Source organism: Stegostoma tigrinum, chromosome 14 (genome assembly GCF_030684315.1).
Source record: "Stegostoma tigrinum isolate sSteTig4 chromosome 14, sSteTig4.hap1, whole genome shotgun sequence".
Classification (NCBI taxonomy): Eukaryota; Metazoa; Chordata; class Chondrichthyes; order Orectolobiformes; family Stegostomatidae; genus Stegostoma; species Stegostoma tigrinum.
This window is the reverse complement of record NC_081367.1, coordinates 18,502,712-18,523,940: the sequence shown is the minus strand read 5'-3', so window position 1 is coordinate 18,523,940 and position 21,229 is coordinate 18,502,712. Positions and strand designations below refer to the sequence as shown.

Here is a 21,229-nt window from a genome sequence, read left to right as displayed (position 1 = left end):
CCAAAAAAAAACATGGACAGCCTGCTCATCTCCTTTTCCCACAGGGTCTTGAGAAGATTCCATGCTGGCCATTGCCTGGTGAAATTTTAGTGACAGGCGTTTTCTACATACCATTCCGCAAGGGACTAGTGGTACTGTAATTTATGTGGAACATTCTGCAGCAATGTGGTCAGATCCATACATGTAGACCCTCATTCTGTTTTGACACATGCTGTCCGTGTACCAAGCACCATTGCACAGCTGGACACAGCCATACACAAAAGTGACCATGAGAATATGGGCCATTTTCTTCCTCTCTAATCAGTATTCTGTACCTGTTGTCCCCATGGATATGATCCATCTTTGACCACCAGGTAATATGTAAAATGGCTCAGATGACTGCTGCACTGCAGGCTTAGGGAATGGACCAGACCTAGACCATATACAAACACCACCAAAAGCACCTCACACCGGATGACCAGGTTCTTAAGTGCAGTGGATGGGGAGGGTCACACTCACACATCCCCTTCCTGCCTCAACTTGTACCAAGTTTTAACACATGCCTGGCCCCTTAGAATCCTATCACTAGCAGCTTTAAGTGATCTGACTCAGTGGTGGAGTAACAATCAACCCAGTTCCTAAAGAACATGGCCTTATTTTGTTTCAGCTCACTGTGGCTCTCAAGGCCAGTTTGAACTGGGTGCAAATGCTCATGCATTTGCACAGTGACAGCAGGTCCAGGCAGAAAATTGCAGCATTGCCCAACAATAGGGAGGCTTTGACCTGCAGGCGTCTGCTGCCTGACACTATTACCCTCTCGAGCCCACATGCTTCCTGATGGACTCAGCTAAAAGCATCAGGCATTACACAAAAATGGAAGGGGTGGGAGAGAGGGCAGCACTGACTGACTGCCATTTTAGTCAAAAAGTTTAGCTTCCAATCAACTGGTAGTGTGGTCTCATTCTGTAGGGCAGTCAGATCCAATTTTGGATTCCTTGCCTAGAATCAGTTATCGCTAGCACATCCATTGTGTAATTGGGTGGTATTCTGTCAGAAGCCTTCTTCTGGTCCAAGCTGATGAGACAGATGTTCACCCCTCTCCACTGCACATAAGAAATCATATCTGTAAATAGTGCAAAGCTCTCATTTAGCTTCCTGCTGGGTACACCACAGGTCTGGTTGGGGTGATTCATTGACGCCCAAACAGACCTGACCCAATGTACTTGGCCAGAGGTTTGTAGCCCACATTGAACAGCGAGATCAGTCATAAATTTGTAATTTCCTCCAAAGTCTCATTCTACTTGAATATGATGGTGACGGTGCCTTTCCTCATGGATTGGCAGATGCTACCAGCCAGAAGCAGACTCTTGTACACATCCAGTTTGTTTGAATGTGGTCACAGAAGACTAATCCCAGTCTGCTGGTGTTGAGTGGCAGGAAGTGAATTCAGGGCATCCTACCAGCCCCTGTTCTGTTTATAAGCATGGAATGATCTCAGCTCTGTTAAGCAGCTCTTGCAGTAGCTGCCCACCTATGCTGTCAGAAAAGTTGTTCCTAACCACAGGAAACTTGCCCCTTTCTCTTTATCACATAACTCTGGTTAGTTAGGAAGCCCAAACATGCAGCAGAAAATGGCAATTATGAAATCACTGTGGACCCAGTTCCAATTAAAACCATTTGTGTCAGAACTATTTGTCCACAGACAGTATTAGCCATCATTAGTGGCACGGTGGCTCAGTGGTTAGCACTGCAGCCTCACAGCGCTAGGGACCTGGGTTCGATTCCCGTCTCAGGCGAATGTCTGTGTGGAGTTTGCACATGTGGTGTCTGCGTGGGTTTCCTCCGGGTGCTCCGGTTTCCTCCCACAGTCCAAAGATGTGCAGGTTAGGTGGATTGGCCATGCTAAATTGCCCGTAGTGTTCAGGAGTGTGTTGGTTATAGGGGGATGGGTCTGGGTGGGATGCTTCAAGGAGCGGTGTGGACTTGTTGGGCTGAAAGGCCTGTTTCCACACTGTAGGGAATCTAATCAAAACTAAAATACTGTCAGTGCTGTTTCTTCTTAACTGTTCAGTGGTGAATGTTGAATTTGCTTTGCACCAGCTAACACCCACTAAAAACTTCATCACATTAGCAAAATACTGCTAATGCTGGAAATCTGAAACAAATACAGAAAATACTGGAAAAAACTTTACAGACCTTGTAGCATCCAAAGGGGAAAAAACAGTTTCAAGGATGAAATGACACTGCATCATAATTGAAATTTTTCCAGCATTTTGTATGCATGTTTAATCATAGTCAAGTTATAGTGCATGAGATAATGTGGTTCTATAAAACAATTCCTCCAGATTTTCTGAAAAAGTGCAAAAAAAATTGCACTCATTATACAGCAATTGAAATATTTCCACAGTTGGAACAGTCTTAAGTCCCCTCAGGACTTCAGTCTACATCTTCAATTTAGACTTCTCCAGCCTTCTACCGGCTGACATTTCTGTCCTAGCTTTAACAAGCATTGCCTAACTCCTCACCCACTGCACCACCTATTTGCCCCCAGTCTCAATACTTTCAATATCTATCCATAGAAAACTAAGTGCACAGCAAGGATTATTTGATATTACCTTCTAGTCAATGGGTGCAAACAAATATATCCACATACGAGCAAATAATTGCATCAAAGTGATTTTTTCCACAGTTACATTCTCTGATGAGATTTTGTCAAGAGAAAGTGCTGGCAGTGGAAAATGCTTAGTTGAGGCTGGCCTACAAAGAGTGTGATTTCAGTCACCCTGCTAACTATGAAACGTGGCTCCATCATCCCTGTTTTTCTTTTGGCACTGCCTGCTATTTTGGAACCAAAATGACAATCATAACATGCACACAGATTTTCAATGGAAACTGCATCCAGTGTTGTTTTGCTGTACTTTTCAGGGGAATATGGGTTAGAGATCTTGAGTTTCTGTAAAGATATTCTCACTAGAGTCTGGCATTTGGTGCAGCCTCAGCTGCAACATCAGGGCAAGGCAATATTAGAATTATTAATTCCTGTAAAGGTGTCTGTGGCCACAAAGCTTTATGATTCTAGTTCCTCAGAGCAATTGATATTTGTGACATCCTACATATATCTATCCATTATTGCATGGAACTTGCAGCCTGAAAGGATGATGAAAGTGGACAGTCAATAAGTTCATAAGGAAATTGGATGCATGCTTAGAAATAAACTAGTGGGATATGCGGATAGAGCAGGGCAATAGATTTAACTGGGTTGCTTTATGTAGAGCTAGTATGGACTTGAAAGACCAAGCAGCCTTTTTGTAAGATGTAATGATGCTAAAGGATTTCACTGAGGGTCTATATTCACAGCAGGGTGTTTCCATGTTGATTGTTGCATCTCACTTATAGCACATATCACTTTCTGCACACCATTTACCACTCTAAACTATTTCATAATCACAAGGTTGTCTCAGTGTCCAGCTGTTGTGTAACTATAGGCAGAAAATTGCGATGGTCAATGTCCAATATGTTGACAACCATCATGATACCTTCATTCTGCCACAGTCCACTATTTTAGCTGCATTTGAGCATCAGAAAACTTGGCTCATGATCCTGGTATGGAATGCACAAACACATGGACAGCTATCACATGAACTGTGATAAAGTGGACCTTTGACCTTCTGCCAGTCAGCCAATTCTCTATCCATGCCAGTACCTTGTCCCAAACATCATGGGCTCTTATTTAGCAGTCTTCTGTGTGGCACCTTGTCAAAAGACTTCTGGAAAACCCAGTAGATCACATCTACTGACTCTCCTTTGTCTAACTTGCTCATTACCTCCTCAAAGAATTCCAACAGATTTTTTAGGCATGATCTCCCCTTGATGAAGCTCTGCTGACTCATTCCTATTTTACCATGCTCTTGAAAGTACAATGGAATCTTATACTTAACAATGGACTAAAATCTTACCAACGACAGAAGTCACACTAAGGGGTCTTAAATGGGGGTGTTACATTAACCATTTCCAGTTCTCTGGAACCCTCCTTGACTCCAGGGATTCCTGAAAGATTATCACCGATGCCTTCACAATCCACTCAGATATTTCTTTCAGAACCCGGGGTTCTAGTTCATCTGGTCAGAGTGATTTACTCCCATGCAGACCTTTCAACATCCTCAGCACTTTCTCCATAATGATAGTCACCATACTTACTTCTGCATCCTGCCTCTCTTGAAATTATGGTATGCCACTGGTGTCTTCCATTGTGAAGCTAAATGTAAATCACCAGAATTTCTGTGTTCCCCATTATTATTTCTCCAACCTTATTTTCCAGCAGTCCAATGTCCACTCTTGCCTCTCTCTTGCTATATAAAATGTACAATCTTCTTTCATATTACCAGCCAGCTTATTCTCATATTTCATCCTCTTCCCCACTACCCCCCACACAAACCACCGCCCTCCCCCCCACACACACACACACACACACACACACACACACACACACACACACACACACACACACACACACGCCAGTTATAGCTTTTGTAGTTGTCCTCTGCTGGTTTTTAAAAAGCTTCCCATTAATCTTCACTACTTTGTATGCATTTTCTTCTTTTTTTTTATGCTGTTAACCATGGTTGTATTGTTCTCCTCCAAGTATGTTTCTTCCTCCTTGGGATAAATTTCTGCTGTGACTCCTAAATTAACCCCAGAATCTTCTGACATTGCTGCTCCACCATCTTTCCTGCTAGGCTCCCCTTCAATCATCTCTTGTTAGTTACATTACCTCAAATCCTACCTTCTCCCGCTCAAACTGCCGGGTGAATTTTATAATATAATGGCCACTGTCCTTGAGAGGTTCCTTCATATTAAGCTCCCTAATCATGTCTGCCTCATTACACATCGCTAAATCCAGAAGTGCCTGCGCTCTAGTGGCTCTACCACAAGCTGTTCCCAAAAGAATCATTTCATAGACATTCCATGAATTCCTTTTTCTGGGATCCACTACCAACCTAATTTTTCCAATTCCCCATGATTACTGTATTATCATCTTTCTTGCATGCCTTTCTATTTCCTGATTTATTTGTTGCCCTACATTCTAATTATTGCTAGGAGGCCTGTACACAAGCTGCCATCAGAATCTTTTTCCTTTGCAGTTCCTGAAATCTACCCACACAGATTCTATGCCTTCTGACTCTGTACTGCTTCTTGCTATCAATTTAGTTTCATTTCTTACTAACAAAAAGAATCCTGCACTACCACAAACCCTCTCACACTGCTCCCTCCACACCCTGGTCATCTGCTTGTCCTTTCAATGGATTGTGTATCCTATAATATTTAGTTTACAGCCCTCTTGCATTTGCAGTTATATTTCAATGATGCCCACAACATCATATCCACTAGTTTCAAATTGCGATACAAGCTTACTTTCCTTATTTCATATACTGTGTGCATTCAAGTAGAACACCCTCACCTTGTGTTGAACACTCCCCTTCTTGTAGCTGTGCCCTTGTTTGCTGTGCCTGCAGTTAGATTCCTGACTATTTACATAATGTCAGTCCTATTACTTGTATTGGAAACTTTAACAACCTCTGCTGAACCCTTCTCCTCCACCTCCCCCCACACCTCGCCTTAACCCATTTAAAGTCCTCAGGACCACAATTTACCTCTATTTGCAACATCAGTTCATCTACCTTATTCCAAATGTGCTGTGCTTTAAGATACAAAGCCTTTAAGTTTGTTCTACCATTGAGTTTCCCTACACTTTTGTGGTCCCTTAATATGTTATGACACTCACACATCCTGCCCCTTCCACTTATTTTCAGGTAACAATCAGCCCCATTACTAACCAATAATACTATATTTTCTTTTGTCTTTGATTTTATAATTTTTCAAGCAACAGGACAGACTTCCTCACTTTTTAGTTTAAAAGCCTATCCACAGCCCTAGTTAGCATTTTGTCAGGACTGTAGTTCCAGCATGTTCTAGCTGGTACCCAGAGCACTGGAGCAGCTCATTCCCCAGTATGGTGCCAATGACCCATGAATTCAAACCCGTTTCTCCTACAATCTTTAAGAGACATGTTCTTCCTCTCTAATGATGTTGACCCTATGTCAATTAGTTTGTAGTTTAGGAAATAATCTGGAGATTATTACTTTTTGGGTTCTGCCTTCTAATTTAGCACTGAGCTGCACATGCTCCGTCAGCAGAGCTTCTTTCTTTCTACCCATCTCATTTGTACTTATTGGACCACGACAACTCGATCATTCCACTCCCATTCCAAGTTCCTCTGTAGCCCAGATGAGATACCTTAAATCCAGGCACCAGGATTCACCACGCCCTGACTAAAGAAATTTCTCCTCAACTCAATTCAAAAGAGTAATCTCTTTACACTGAGGCTGCGCCTGATGCCTGAGTCTATCCCACTCATGGAAACATCTTCTCCGTGTCCACTCTATCCCTGTTTCTCAGTATTCACTGAGTTTCAACGTGATTTCCCTACATTCTCTAGTTTTTCTGACAAAAATAAAGACATTGTTCTTATGATATAATTTAAGCATTTCTATTTTTTTTCTGAAATGTTAGTAATGTATTTGTTTTTGTTCATAGGCACAGTATCATTGATTTCATTGACTATACTTTCATATGATCGTTATATTACCATCACTGGAGCCACAGAAGCCGACAAGACAAACTACAGCAAAGCATTTGCATGGATTTCATTTTCTTGGATCTACTCACTGATATGGACATTGCCCCCTCTATTTGGATGGAGTCAGTATGGCCCTGAGGGACCAGGAACCACATGTTCCGTGAACTGGCATTCAAAAGATACAGCCAATGTGTCCTACATTGTGTGTCTCTTCATTTTCTGTCTGGTCATCCCCTTTCTGGTGATTGTCTACTGCTACGGAAAGATGTTGTTGACAGTGAGGAAGGTAAGTCTCACTATGACTCTCAAAGAGTTTCTATGGATTGCAGGGTACCTAATGTAACCCCACTATGTGAAAAAGGTAAAGATAAAGTAGACAATGATAAATCAGCAGCCTTACATCAGTAGTAGGGAAACATTCATGTCCATTATAAAGGATTGATTAGCAGAGTACCCAAAAAAAAATGACACGATTAGACGGAGTCAGCATAGATTCATGAAAGGGAAATCATGCCAAACAAACCTACTGGAATTTTGAGAGGATTTAACTGCGTCGTTGATAAAGGAGAGCCAGTGGAAGTGGTTGGATTTTCAGAAGGCTTATGATAAAGTCACACATTGAGGTTAGCATGTAAATTTAATGCACACGAGACTGGAGGTAATATACTGACATGGATAGGGAATTGGTCGGCACACAGGAAACAAATTGTAGAAATAAATAGGTCTCCTCCTCCCCAAGTTGCAGGTGGTGTCGAGCAGGGATCATCAATGCTCAGATTGCAGATATCTACAATATATAAATGATTCAGATGGTGGATCTAAATGTGATAAGCTCCAAGTCTGCAATCAACACAAAGTTGGATGGGAAGGTCAGCTGTGAGCAGGATGCAGAGATGCCTCAGTGTGATTTGGTTATATGAGTAAGTAAATACACAATGGACAAAATATAATGGGGATAAATGTGAGGTTAGCTCAGTAGGCTGGTTTGTGATGTAGATTAATGGTAACAGTATGGGTTAAATCCCTGCAACAACTGATTTAGCAATGAAGGATGCTCCTTTAACTTTGCCCCTCACCTGATGCATGGTCACCCTCACGTTAAACCACTACCAGTTATCTCTCTGTAATGAGGCAGCAGCTCCACGAACCTTTGGGGCCATGGCAACTTTACCTTTTTACTTGATCCTTATAATGGCTCCGGCCATAGTGGCATCTTTTTACTGTCTTGGTTTTGGCAATAAATAAGATCAAACGCTTTTCTATAATCAAAAGAAGCATGCGTAAGTGTTTTTCTTTGCTTATTATACTTATCAAATTATTGTCCTTAGGTTAAATATTGTGTCTTGTTCCTTCTCCATTTCTAAATCCAGGCTATACTTCATCAATTTCTGCTTCAAATATGCTATTATTTCTACTTTGATCTTCAAAATAATTCTAAATGAGATAACTCATCAAGCTTATCATTCTATAATGAGTGCTTTTCAGGCTTTTTAGGCTTTTTAACAAATAATAAATGCCTCAAGACTCTTGACCTCTCTATCCTTTACTATATATTTGATCACAAATTTCTATTATCACTTCTAATACTATTTCTCTGCAAGCTTTTAGATTACCTAACGTTCTTCATCTGCGGCTTGAGTTTTCCTTGAGCACTTCACTTCAAAATATTTGTTTTATCTGATATCATTATGTTCAAATTGGAAGGATGTGACTAGTGATGCTCCTTAAGGAGATAATGGGAACTGCAGATGCTGGAGAATCCAAGATAACAAAGTGTGGAGCTGGATGAACACAGCAAGCCAACCAGCATCTTAGGAGCACAAAAGCTGATGTTTTGGGCCTAGAACCTTCATCAGAGAGAGGGCTGGGGAGAGGGATCTGAAATAAACAGGAAGAGAGGGGGAGGCAGACCGAAGATGGATAGAGGAGAAGATAGGTGGAGAGGAGAGTATAGGTGGGGAGGTGGGGAGGGGATAGGTCAGTCCGGGGAGGACGGACAGGTCAAGGGGGTGGGATGAGGTTAGTAGGTGGGAAATGGAGGTGCGGCTTGAGGTGGGAGGAGGGGATAGGTGAGAGGAAGAACAGGTTAAGGAGGCGGGGACGAGGTAGGCTGGTTTTGTGGTGCAGTGGGGGGAGGGGATGAGCTGGGCTGGTTTGGGGATGCAGTGGGGGAAGGGGAAATTTTGAATCTTGTGAAGTCCACATTGATACCATTGGCCTGCAGGGTTCCTGCTTTGCAGAACACCTCAGCTTGGTTCGCAATAAACAACTGCACCTCCCAGTCGCGAACCATTTTAACTCCCTCTCCCATTCCTAAGACGACATGTCCATCATGGGCCTCCTGCAGTGCCACAATGATGCCACCCGAAGGTTGCAGGAACAGCAACTGATATTCCGCTTGGGAACCCTGCATCTCAGGGAGTATATATTCAAGGGAGTACAACACCAGTTTAAAAGAATGATCCCGGCATTAAAATATGAGGAGAGATTATACAAATTAGGCCTGTTTTGTCAAGAACTTAGAATTTCAAGAGGTGATTTGATCAAAGTCTTCAAGTTATTAACATGAAAAGGGTAGATGAAGAAAAACAATTTCCACTGTTTGGGGATTCCAGAATTAAAGGGAAAATAGTCCAAGAACTAGGACCAGACCACTCAGGAGAGATGTCAGGAAACATTTCGACATACAAAAGGATAGTAGGCATTTGAAATGTTCTTTCACAAATGGCAGTGAATATAGGACCAGTTGTTAATTTTAAATCTGAGATAGATATATTTTTGCTAAGCAAAAGGAATAGGGGCCAAAGACAGGTATATGGAGTGAGGCCACAGATCGGCAATGATTCGCTGAATGACAGAGCAAGCTTGAGGGGCTAAATGGCCTATGGTCCAAAAGAGCTAAAATCCAAAGGCAAAGTGACAGTGACAGCCTGTGACATCAAAACTGCATTTGACTGAGTGTAGCATCAGGGTTTACGTTATCAGAACAGCAATACATCAAGGTATAATTTTAAAGCATAAAACTCTTTGATATTCATTTAATCCCAGTGACTGGAGTAGTGGTCATATGTTGATTTTCATTAATGCTTCTTTAATTTATTGTGCTAGCATCAAGACTAGGAATCTGTGTTACGTTAGATCACTTTGTAATTGAGAAATTAATATTACTGTAGCATTCTATTTTGTGCTGATCAAGCACTTTTTAAATACTGCACTATATCCAATGAGACTTCAGTTCTATTACTTAAAGGATCATTGTTTGCTTGCCTGTCTTGAGTCAGAATAATTGAAAAAAAATATTTCATTCAATTTCCAGTATGGTCTATTGGCATTCTGTTTATTTATACATCAGTTGTCTTGACCTGTGAACTTACAGTGTATTTTCACCTATTTAATTACCATGCTAATATCATTCTATTTGTCAATTCAGAAAGTATCAAACTCCATTTCCCAACCTTTGATTATTTTAGGTGGTCCATTTGGCCTGTGATTTCTCCTACTTAATGCGCTCATTTGTCAAATAAGGTAATATTACTTGAGTAAATTAGGTCAACAATTTAAGTGGTAAGTGTTCAAGTCATAACTCAGAGCATGTAACAAGGGTCAACAAAATGCTTTTGTTTTTTGTCCTAAGCATGTGAACATTGCCTGCAAGATCAAAATGTAATGGTCATCTTGAATTGCCTTCAAGAAAGTGTTGGTAAGCTGCCTTCTTGAGCCACTTAACAAGCAGGGCTGATTGACAGAGAAGAAACAGTAATATAGTTCCAAGTCAAGTAGCGTGAGACTTCAGGCAACCTGCAAGTAATGGCATTCCCATACAAACACTGCCCTTGTTTTACTGCATGGTACAGTCACAGGTTGGGAAGAGGCTGTTGAAGGTGGTTATGAGGATTGCTACAGTGCATCTTGTAGATGGCACACACTGCAGGAAAAAGAAATTAACATATAAGGATGTGGTGTCAATCCAGCAGAATTCATGGACTTCAAAAGTGTTGAGCCTTTCGAGTATTGAGTACAAACTAAACATTAATAATAGAGTGGAAGGTTTTTAAAATGATCTTGTATATAGGATTTCAGAATCATCTTTAGTCAGATCCATACATTTAAAGAGCACATGCACAATGAACTAGAATGCCAAAGATATCTCTCAGAGGTATATTAAGGGAGTAATTATACTCCAAGTGTTGGGGATTGTTAGCTCAATTGAGCTAAAATGCAATGTAGAACAACACTAACAGCACAATTTAAACTCCTGTACCAAGAATGGCAGTGATCTGCCTCCTTACATTACCCCACCTGACACATAGTGGTGCACCTTTGGCTATATGACAACTTGTCATTCTCTAATGGAGAGACATGTCAGTGATTTTTCATGAAAAATGGCTAATTACCATAACATGGTCTGTGTAGTGTGACTTGACATTGGCACACCCAAATTACAGGGTTAACAATGACATTACATTCTGCCCATGACAGATGGAATCTGACTTTTTCATCAGAATTATGACATATATTAGGAGACCAAAGCCTCACAATCATGGTGGGTGGTCTGCCATACCCCACGTTGACTTTTTTAACATAGATCTTCAGCTCACTAATTATGCAAATAGCTCAAGCAAACATAAAGAAGGAGTGGCAAATTTGTTTACGGCTACCAGGACTTTGTGTTATCCATGCCACAGGTGCCATTTTAAAATGTACCATCTATATCTATGGCCGAAGAAGGTGAGCAGCCTTGGAGACATTAAGAGCTCCATGGAGCAACCAACTGAATAAACTCAATCTCTCTGAATAGCAAAATCCCTCCATAAATGTAATCAATCTAATGAAGCTTCTCTAGATTGCTTCAATGCCAGTGCACATTTCCTGGGATAAATGGAACAAAACTGCACACTGTATTGAAGAAGTGGTCTGACTAGTGCCTTGTATAATATTAGCAAGACTTCCCTATTACTTATATTTCATTTTCTTTGAAAGAGCAAAATTCCTTCTGCCTTAAACAAAGAAATGTGGATGCTGGTAATTTGAAATAGAAACAAAGTGCTGGAGAAACTCAGCAGGTCTGGCAGCATCTGTAGATGGAGAAACAAAGTTAACATTTCAAATTCATTGACCCTTCTTCACACTATTTCTCACATCAAGTCTGTGGTACTTAATATAACACAGGGTAGAACTGGAGGAACTCAGCAGGCCAGGCAGCATCAGTGGAGAAGGAAAGTTGACATTTTGGGTTGGGACACTTCTTCAGAAGTCTGTTGTACTGTTCAGTTAGGTCATGCTAATCTGTCCTCTAACTCCATCTAATTTCCTTAGCTCAATATTTCTTAATATCTTTGGTTAACAGAAGTCTATTAATCATTGATTTATCATTATTATTAGACTGGCATCTGCTTTTGATGAAAGAGATTTTCTACATATTTACCACATTTTATAAATAGAAGCATTTTCTAATCTCTGCTCCACATGGGATAGCATGGATTTTAAGATCAAGTTCTTTTGATGTCAACTTCTAGAATCCGAGGAAAACATGTTTAATTTATATAATCTCCCCACAATTAAATCTGTCATGCCTGGGGTATTATTCTAGTGAACCCCTTATTTAGTTCCTTCCAAGATCAATACACCATTTCCATACCACAGTGCATAGAACTGTGCACAATATTATAGATGTGGCCTAATCAAAGTTTTGTATAGCTGTGACAAAACCTCATCACTTTTCTTTTCTATCACTCTTGTTGAATGTGTTTCTGTTGTATTTCTCAACTTAAATTTGTTTTTCTAACCAGCTACTGCACTTTGTTGATCTGTGTAAATGGAATCCTAAATTCCTTTGAAACTCGACTGTTTCAAAACTGCTCACCATTTAACTAATTTTAAACAATTAAGTAATATTCAGAATAGATGATCTCATATTAAGCAGCATTGAACCCTATATCTCTCATTTGCCCACTCTGAATGACTGTTATTTTTGAACTAATTTACACTATGATACCAATGATCTTTCTATCAAGGGCAAAGCCAGATGCAAGGCTGCATAATATGTTATCCAAGTTATTAATAAATATAGCGAATAGTTGAAGCCTTAGTACAAAATCTATGGGGTACCACTAAATGTTTCATTTCAATTTAAGTATATGCTAATTTTCCTTTGTCTTGATATTTATTCATCGTGGGATCAGCTGTAAATTGTGAACTCAAACCTATCAGTAGAATTTATCAGTAACAGTTGTCTGACAAAGGCTTCATCTAAATATTTTTATACCCTGGAGCAAGCAATTTGGTCAGGCGGATGTAATGCTTTCAGAGGCTGCTGAACTGAAACAATGAGTCACTTACAAATCTGTTCTTCTATAATTTATGTCAAGCTGCTCGTTTAGAAACCATTGGTACTAATGAAACATGCTGCCGGCAGTGTACGTCGATGTTGACATAATTGCAGTCATGCAACGAACTGATGGGGACAGGCATAGCTGCAAGCCTCAGTCTTGTAGAGGAAACGATGCTTGCAATTGCTGCACTTTCTGCCACTTCAAGTATAGCAGGCACACTCACTGCCCATGCAGTTGCAATACCTATTGATGAATGTCATCTAAACCACTTCACATGGCAATTTTAGCATGATGATGTCAATGAGTTTTAGTATTTAGATACACAGGACTGTCAAAAAAATGGCAACTTCATGCTATCCTGATTCATACTAATGTTTACTTAGTGTGACAGTCTGATGCCCCAGAATAATTGTTACTTTCAATGGTTTGCTAATTTGAAATGAATTGCAAAAACCATTGACCCAGAACCAGCCCTCACTGCTTCACCAGTAGCCACATACTGTCCCACACCTCGAGTGAAGTGGTGAGCCAGCTGGTTAGTGAGGCAGTGAGCAGGTTAGCAAGGTGTGTAGGAAACAGAATGCGAGGGGAGCAGGGTTAGTGAATGCAGGAGAGACATGGCAGACGGTGAGAGACTGCATTAAGTGGTTCGCCACAAAACCTTTTCCAGTGCAGTGACAGGAGATACAGTAGCTCGCAATCATTAGAGTGACCATGAGTGAGGCTATGACCAGCATTGTGGTTGAAAGTGTGCAAGGTGACAATATCCTCCTACGGAATCCTCCACACATCCTTTTCCCACACATCCCATAATCGCTTCCAATGTACAAAGCTACAAGATTTTATGTGTCTCTGGTTTTCCCCTCCCAAACCATTTTGACTGATTTAAATTCAAAAGTGAGCTTTGAACAACAATGTTACATTTAACTGGAAATAGATATTGATTCAATTCAGTACAGAAAAGGTTGGTTGAAACGGAAATGAGTAGTCAGCACCTATTCAATGCATGAAAGATTTAACATTTCACAATATAATCCTCAGGTAGCACATCTTGCAAATGCATTTCGCTTGTGCTTATAACCTGTGATGATGTCACAAAGAAACATTGTAGGCAGTGAGATCTAAAATCCTGTAATTCCCTTACAGTGAACATACATTTTATCATGATATTTTGTGAGAGATGCAAATGGTGATGAAAATTTACTCATTGACAGCAGCCACACCACTTAACAAAAAGCTGCTACAGCCATCAAGATCATTGCAGTAAGCCCATACTTCCTCTCTTTCCCTGGCTCCCATAGCACTCAGACTTAGTTGCTGTTAACCTCATGTCTGACTCTCAATAAAATTGAAATTAAGAGCCCTCAAAACTGAGAGGCACAACTTTATGAAGAAGTTGTGTGTCTTTCCAAGCCTTTCAAATTGTTCGCATGTTTGCATGAGGATCTGTATGGAAAATAAACTGAGCAGCTCAAGATGAACTTAGAGAGAGACCACTCCATTTCTTTCCAAATCTATTTTACAAAGGCACTTTCCAGAAAGAACTGGATGATAAACTTACGTGCAGCATCTTAAAGGCATTTTGCAAAGGTGGTGAGACCCTGAGCACAGGGGAATATTCTTATCAACACCAGCCACAGTGTGTGTTTTGGTGCTTGTTTGAAAGTTGTAGTGATGAGGCATGCTGTCAAAAGGGCTTTCAAAGACTGTTCAGGATATTCGAAAGGTTACTTATTTTCTTGTAAGGCTTTGAAAACATTACGTGCATGCTGAACAAACTTCTGGTCAAAAGGTGTTCTTCTGCTCAAAAATCTTTCTACCAGGTATAGGTGCTACAATGTGGTGCCAACTGAATGGAGTGTTTGTCAGCAATGTGGAAAAGTCTATCCCTCACAACACAAGGAGCCAGTAGAACTTTAGCAACTTTAACACTTGATACTTGTGCACTGACCATTTGTTGAGCTTGATGTAATTTTATGCAAAAGTGGGCAACAGTAGGATTGTGGTAAAGGGTACATTTAGTTTGATTTGATTTATTTTTGCCACATGCACCTAAGTACAGTGAAAAGTTTTGTTTCATGTGCAGTACAGCCACAACATACCATACAAAGACCACAGGGAGTGATTATATTCCTCACTCTGTTCAAAGTTATGGCTGCAAGAAGGTCCACAAAAAGCAAGATTAGTATTAGATTTGAAATTTGAGAGTTCCATTAAGAAGTCTAATAACAGTGGGGAAGAAGCTGTTCTTGAACATGTTGGTATGTGTGTTTAATCTTTTGTATCTTCTGCCCAATGAAAGAGATCGGAAGAGATAATAACCGGGGTGGGAGGGGGCTAGTGGTGTTGGCTCCCTTTCTGAGGTAGTGAAAAGCATAGATGGAATCAATAGATGGAAGGTTGTCTTGCCTGATGGACAGGGCTGTGTTTGCAGCTCTTTGTGGTTTCTTACAGTCCTGGGCAGATCAGTTGCCGTACCAAGCTGTGATGCACCTGGATAGTAAGCTTTCCATGGTGATCTGTAAAAGTTGGTGAGGGCCCTTACGGACTTGTTGAATTTCCTCAGCCTGCTGAGGAAGAGGCCTTACTGTGCCTTCTTGGCCATCACATCAACATGGGTGGTCCAGGACAGACTGTTGATTATCGTCAGCCCCAGGAAGTTTCACCCATTTCTACCTCAGTTCTTTTGATGTAGATAAGGGGTGTTCTCATTCTTGTTTTCCTAAGTCAATGATCAGCAGTTTAGTTTTGCTGACTTTGAAGGGAGAGAATGTTATCTTCACACCAAGTCACCAAGCACTCGACATGTAACTTTCCCCCACTCCACCCCCACAAACCCATCCCTATCTGCAGATTTATACATCAAAATTCCTGTGGACACTGTCCATTTCTGATCCTCAACTGAATTGGAAGGCTTGGGTGATTTCCACAATGTCACTGAAAGGTATGGACCAGACTTGTGCCAAGTGCAGATCTGTGGACAGCATCTCACAACTAATGGCTGATGCCTTACCCAGATTTTGGTACATGGTGTTTCCCTGTATACTCAGCACTTTTTAGGCAGGCTCACTTGAAAGTGAAGGTGATGAAGCATTGTTAGGCCAGTTCCCAGAGAATGTGTTTGTAATGGTGGCTCAGTTATAGATTGCACTGTAGAAGGCCTCATAACTACTTCCAGCATTCTGGGTGTTGATCTGCACAGTGCCCTGTCGTGATCATTTTAGGTAACGATGACTACACATATCGTTAAACAGACACGATGTGCTGGATGGTCGCCTTCTGCCCTGTAAAAATTCTGATTCCATGCTATGCATGGCTGTACACCATCTAGATATTGACAGAGTGGCACTCTCCCAGCTTTGAGCTCACATCCAGCATCTACAAAGCATCACTCTTGCGGCTAGAGGCACTGCACCACATGGCAACATGCAATACTTTTAAAACTGCACAATTTTTTCACCCGCTTCTCTCTTTGGCAAGAGAGAGAGAAAGGATGTGTTTACTTTTGTTTTCTCATACAGAGCTTCAAGCAGACATGCAAAAAAAATTGTAAGAGTTGGTAAGAGACACGACATCTTCAGAAAGTCGTGTCACTCATTCTCAAGGGCTTTTATATCTCAGAATTCTATTGAGAGTCAGATATGAGTCTAACACCAACTGTATCTGAGTAAGATTGAAGCCAGGAAAAGAGTGCAAGTACAGACTTGCTGTAGTGACCCTGACAGTTACAGCAGCTTTTTCTTGAATGGTGTGGCTGCTGACAAAGTGTATATTTTCAACACCTAGTGCACCTTTCAGAAAATGTCACATTAAAATGTATGTTTGCTGTAAGGAAATTACAGGATTTTAGATCTCACTGCATGTAACATTTCTTTGTGACGTTGTTACAGGATATAGAACATAGAACATTACAGCACAGTACAGGCCCTTCGGCCCTCGATGTTGTGCCGACCTGTCATACCGATCTCAAGCCCATCTAACCTACACTATTCCATGTACGTCCATATGCTTGTCCAATGATGACTTAAATGTACTTATAGTTGGCGAATCCACTACCATTGCAGGCAAAACGTTCCATTCCCTTACTACTCTCTGAGTAAAGAAACTACCTCTGACATCTGTCCTATATCTTTCACCCCTCAATTTAAAGCTATGCCCCCTCGTGCTCGCCGTCACCATCCTAGGAAAAAGGCTCTCCCTATCCACCCTATCTAACCCTCTAATTATTTTATATGTCTCAATTAAGTCACCTCTCAACCTTTTTCTCTCTAATGAAAACAGCCTCAAGTCCCTCAGCCTTTCCTCATAAGACCTTCTCTCCATACCAGGCAACATCCTAGTAAATCTCCTCTGCACCCTTTCCAAAGCTTCCACATCTTTCTTATAATGCGGTGACCAGAACTGTACACAATACTCCAAGTGCGGCCGCACCAGAGTTTTGTACAGCTTCACCATAACCTCTCGGTTCCGGAACTCGATCCCTCTATTAATAAAAGCTAAAACACTGTATGCCTTCTTAACAGCCCTGTCAACCTGGGTGGCAACTTTCAAGGATAATGAGCATCAAGCGAAATTCATTTGCAAGGTGAGCTACCCGAGGACTATATTGTGAAATGTTACTCTTTCACGTATTTAATAGGTCCTGACTATTTGTTTCTGATTTTACAACCAGCCTTGTCTGTCCTGAATTGAAACAACATCTACTGGCAGTCAAGATTAGCATTGCTATTGTTCCAAGTTCATGGCATTCTATGCTTTATAGATTATCCCCACGGAGTCCTATCATGTAAACAACATCAATTGTTTTGGAAGGGCTATCAATTTCATGAAAGCTGCTTCAGTACAGTTACAACATTGGCATCTATCTGAAAATGTGGAAAATTACCCAGGTATGTCCTGTACACAAAAAGCGGGACAAATTCAACCGTCCAATTACTGTTTCATCAGTCTACTCTCAAACATCAGTAAAGTGACCGAAGGTGCCATCAGCAGTGCTAACAAGCAGCACCTGTTCAGAAATAGCCTGCTCAGTGACATCCAGTTTGAGTTCTGCCAGGGCCATTCAGCTCCTGACGTCATTACAGCTTTGGTTCAAACATGGGCAAAAGAGTTGAATGCTAGGGGTGAAATGAGACAGTCCTTGACATCACGGCTGCATTTAACCAAGTGTGGCATCAAGGAGCCTTCGTAAAACTGGAATCAATGGCTATTGGGGGCAAACTCTCCATTGGTTGGAGACATATCTGGCATAAAGGAAAATTATTGTGGTTATTGGATGTTGGTTATCTCAGCTCTAGAACATAGCTGCAGGAGCTCCTTAAGGCAGTCTCCTTGGCCCAACCATCTCCAGCTGCTTCATCAATGGCCTTTCATCCATCATAAGATCAGAGGTGGGGATGTTGGCTGATGATTGCACAATGTTCAGTGCAATTCATGACTCCTCAGATATTGTAGCGATCCATGTTCAAATGCAACAAGACTTCAGCGATATCCAGGCAAAGTAACATTTGTGCCATACAAATGCCATGCAATGGCCATCACGTAAAAGAGATATAGAGACAATCTAATCACTGGCCCTTGACATTTAATGGTGTTATCATCACTAAATCCCCACTAGCAGCACCCTGGGGGTTACCATTTTCTAGAAACTCAACTCGAGTCACCACAAATATAATGGTTACAAGTGCAGGTCAGCAGCTAGGAATACTGCAGTAAGTGACTTACTACCTGACTCCCCAAAGTCTGCCCACCATCTATAAGGTACAAGTCAAAAGTGTGATGGAATACTTCCCACTTGCCTGAGTGAATGTAACTTCAACAACTCAGGAAGCGTGACACCGTCCAGGACAAAGCAGCCCACTTGATTGACAACACATCGACATCGCTACTGATGCTCAGTAGCAGCAGTGTACAAGCTATAAAATGCACTGCAGAAATTTACCCAAAATCCTTAGACGTCACCTCCATCTAGAAGGACAAGGGCAGCAGATAAATGGAATGCCACTGCCTGCAAATTCCCTTCAAGAGGCTCACAATCCTGACTTGAAACATATATCACTGTTCCTTCCCTAAATTTCATGAGTGAATAAAAGAAGGCTCTACTCGATCTGCCTGAATGCAATGGCATTCCAGCACAATGGATTGTTTATAGTCAGGTGCGGAAGTCTGGTAAATTTCTAGGTTGAGGCTTCGGAGCTGAGGAATACTCAAAACATAAAGGTGCAATGAAGTGACTCAATGAGGAAAGTAAGATAATAAAGTGTGAAGCTGGATGAACACAGCAGGCCAAGCAGCATCTCAGGAGCACAAAAGCTGACGTTTTGGGCCTAGACCCTTCATAGAAGGCCCAAAACGTCAGCTTTTGTGCTCCTGAGATGCTGCTTGGCCTGCTGTGTTCATCCAGCTTCACACTTTATTATCTTGGATTCTCCAGCATCTGCAGTTCCCATTATCTCTGATACAATGAGAAAAGTACACTTGGAAACTAGAACTCAAAAAAAATCCTGGGAGCGTGCACAAGAGAATAGTTTAGAGAAGCATAAATTGTAAATAGAACTTATAATTGCAAAGAGCCTTGTAGCAACCAGAATCAGGTGCTATACAGAGCACAAGTTTACAACCTACCCCCTAATCTATGTATTGGTACTTTAGAAATGCAGGAAATCACCTTTGTCTGATGGTAAAGCAGCAATGAAGCAGATTTGCAAATGAGATGTCAATGTATCTCAGCAGCCTTTCTGGTTTTGTTCATAGAACTGCAATCTAAAGAAAATACAGGCAAATGAACTGTCCTGTATATATAGTTGTCTTAGTTCTAGTGCAATAATGCTACCTCAGTTCTAATCACTCTAGGACAGGCTGCAAGGGGTTTGGGGGCCCCATCTAACTTGCTGACGGGCCCGAGTTTGGCCCACGTGGCCATCATTCAACCTATGGCCAACAGAAGAAGCTGCTCCCCCAGAGGATGGTTCCCACCCCACCCCCTACAATTAGGGAAGAAACAGACTGCTTGGAGAAGCAGTCTGTAGGACATTGTGATTTGCTGATCTCAGCAAGAGGCCTGGGGCTTCAGCAGATTCTGTGGGACAGGCAATGTGAGGTTTTCATTGAGACATCATCTCGGAGAAAGGGAAATAAGAGTCATGCCTTTTGGAGTGGGCAGGTGAGCGGATTATGGTTCAGACTGTCAGGATGACATTCAGGACATTCTGTGGGGTGATGGGAGTCAGTGGTTGGACAGAGTCTTTTTTAAAACATCCCAAAAACATACGCTTTTCCCCAAAAAGCTTTGGCAGTGAACAGGTTTCCATCACTCTGAAATAACACAGTGCAGAGCTGGAGAAGCACAGCAGGCCAGGCAGCATCAGAGGAGCAGGAAAACTGACATTTCGGATTGGGACCCTCTTTCCATCACTTTCACTGGTTGGTCTTGTCACATCCCTGATCAACCATTTGGTCAAGATGCTCCAGTTGGCTAATTGGCATTTCCAGGGAACACGCTCGCTTCAAAGTCACCTGTGCTGCTCCTCAGAGCCATAAATCAGCAAAACCTGTGCCACAACAAGTGATTGTGAGAGTGACGGGGTTGAGGGAGGAGTGGAGGGTGCTTTGAAGACTTGATGGGTGAGACAGTGACAGGATCAGAGAATGTAAAAGTGACTGAGAGTGATGAGGGTGGATACCTGAATAACTGCTGGCAGTACTGAGTGACTGAATGATGGGTGGCCAGGCGAGTAAATGGTTGGTTGGGTTGGTGACCAAGTGAGTGAATGGGAGGGAGGGAGGGATGGAGAATGTGTGTGTTTGCACGCACAAGTGACGAAGGGAGCGAGTGCCTAGGAGAGGTGTGTGATTCAAAATGGGTGGTTGATGCACGAAGGATGGGTGACTGAGTTACCTATGAATCCAGCCAGTCTTCCTCCTCCTCCCTTTCCACATGCTTCCTCCTCCCCACCCACCAGCTCAGAAACCATGCTCTGACAGAGGCAAACCAAACTCAGCGTTAATTAAATCCAATCCCTTAACTTGCCTGCCCTGTTCCCCGATGTCAGGATTTGAGACCTAGTTATTTTCAATGTGTAGATCTACTGCCTAATTGAAAAAGGGGCAAAAAATAAAATGTTTTTTAGCTGTGCTGCTTGGCTGTTTTGAAAGATCATTTTTATTAATCACATATTTAAATAATCAACTAACGGTTTTGGATTTGTTTCCTTTCTTCTCAAAATACATCCCTATTGCTACGGCAAACTTTATCCTTCAGAAATTTGCTCATCAGTGCCCT

The 21,229-nt window shown here is 41.6% G+C and overlaps 1 protein-coding gene across 1 annotated transcript in view; it reads left to right on the top strand.

Moving 5' to 3' along the window:
* The window catches only part of LOC125457718 (opsin-3-like), a 43,840-nt gene that overhangs the window by 8,843 nt on the left and 13,768 nt on the right, over positions 1–21,229 (top strand). The window contains exon 2 of the mRNA XM_048542293.2: positions 6,574–6,902. Within this exon, the coding sequence (XP_048398250.2) occupies positions 6,574–6,902 (329 nt within the window). The remainder of the gene's footprint in view (positions 1–6,573; positions 6,903–21,229) is intronic.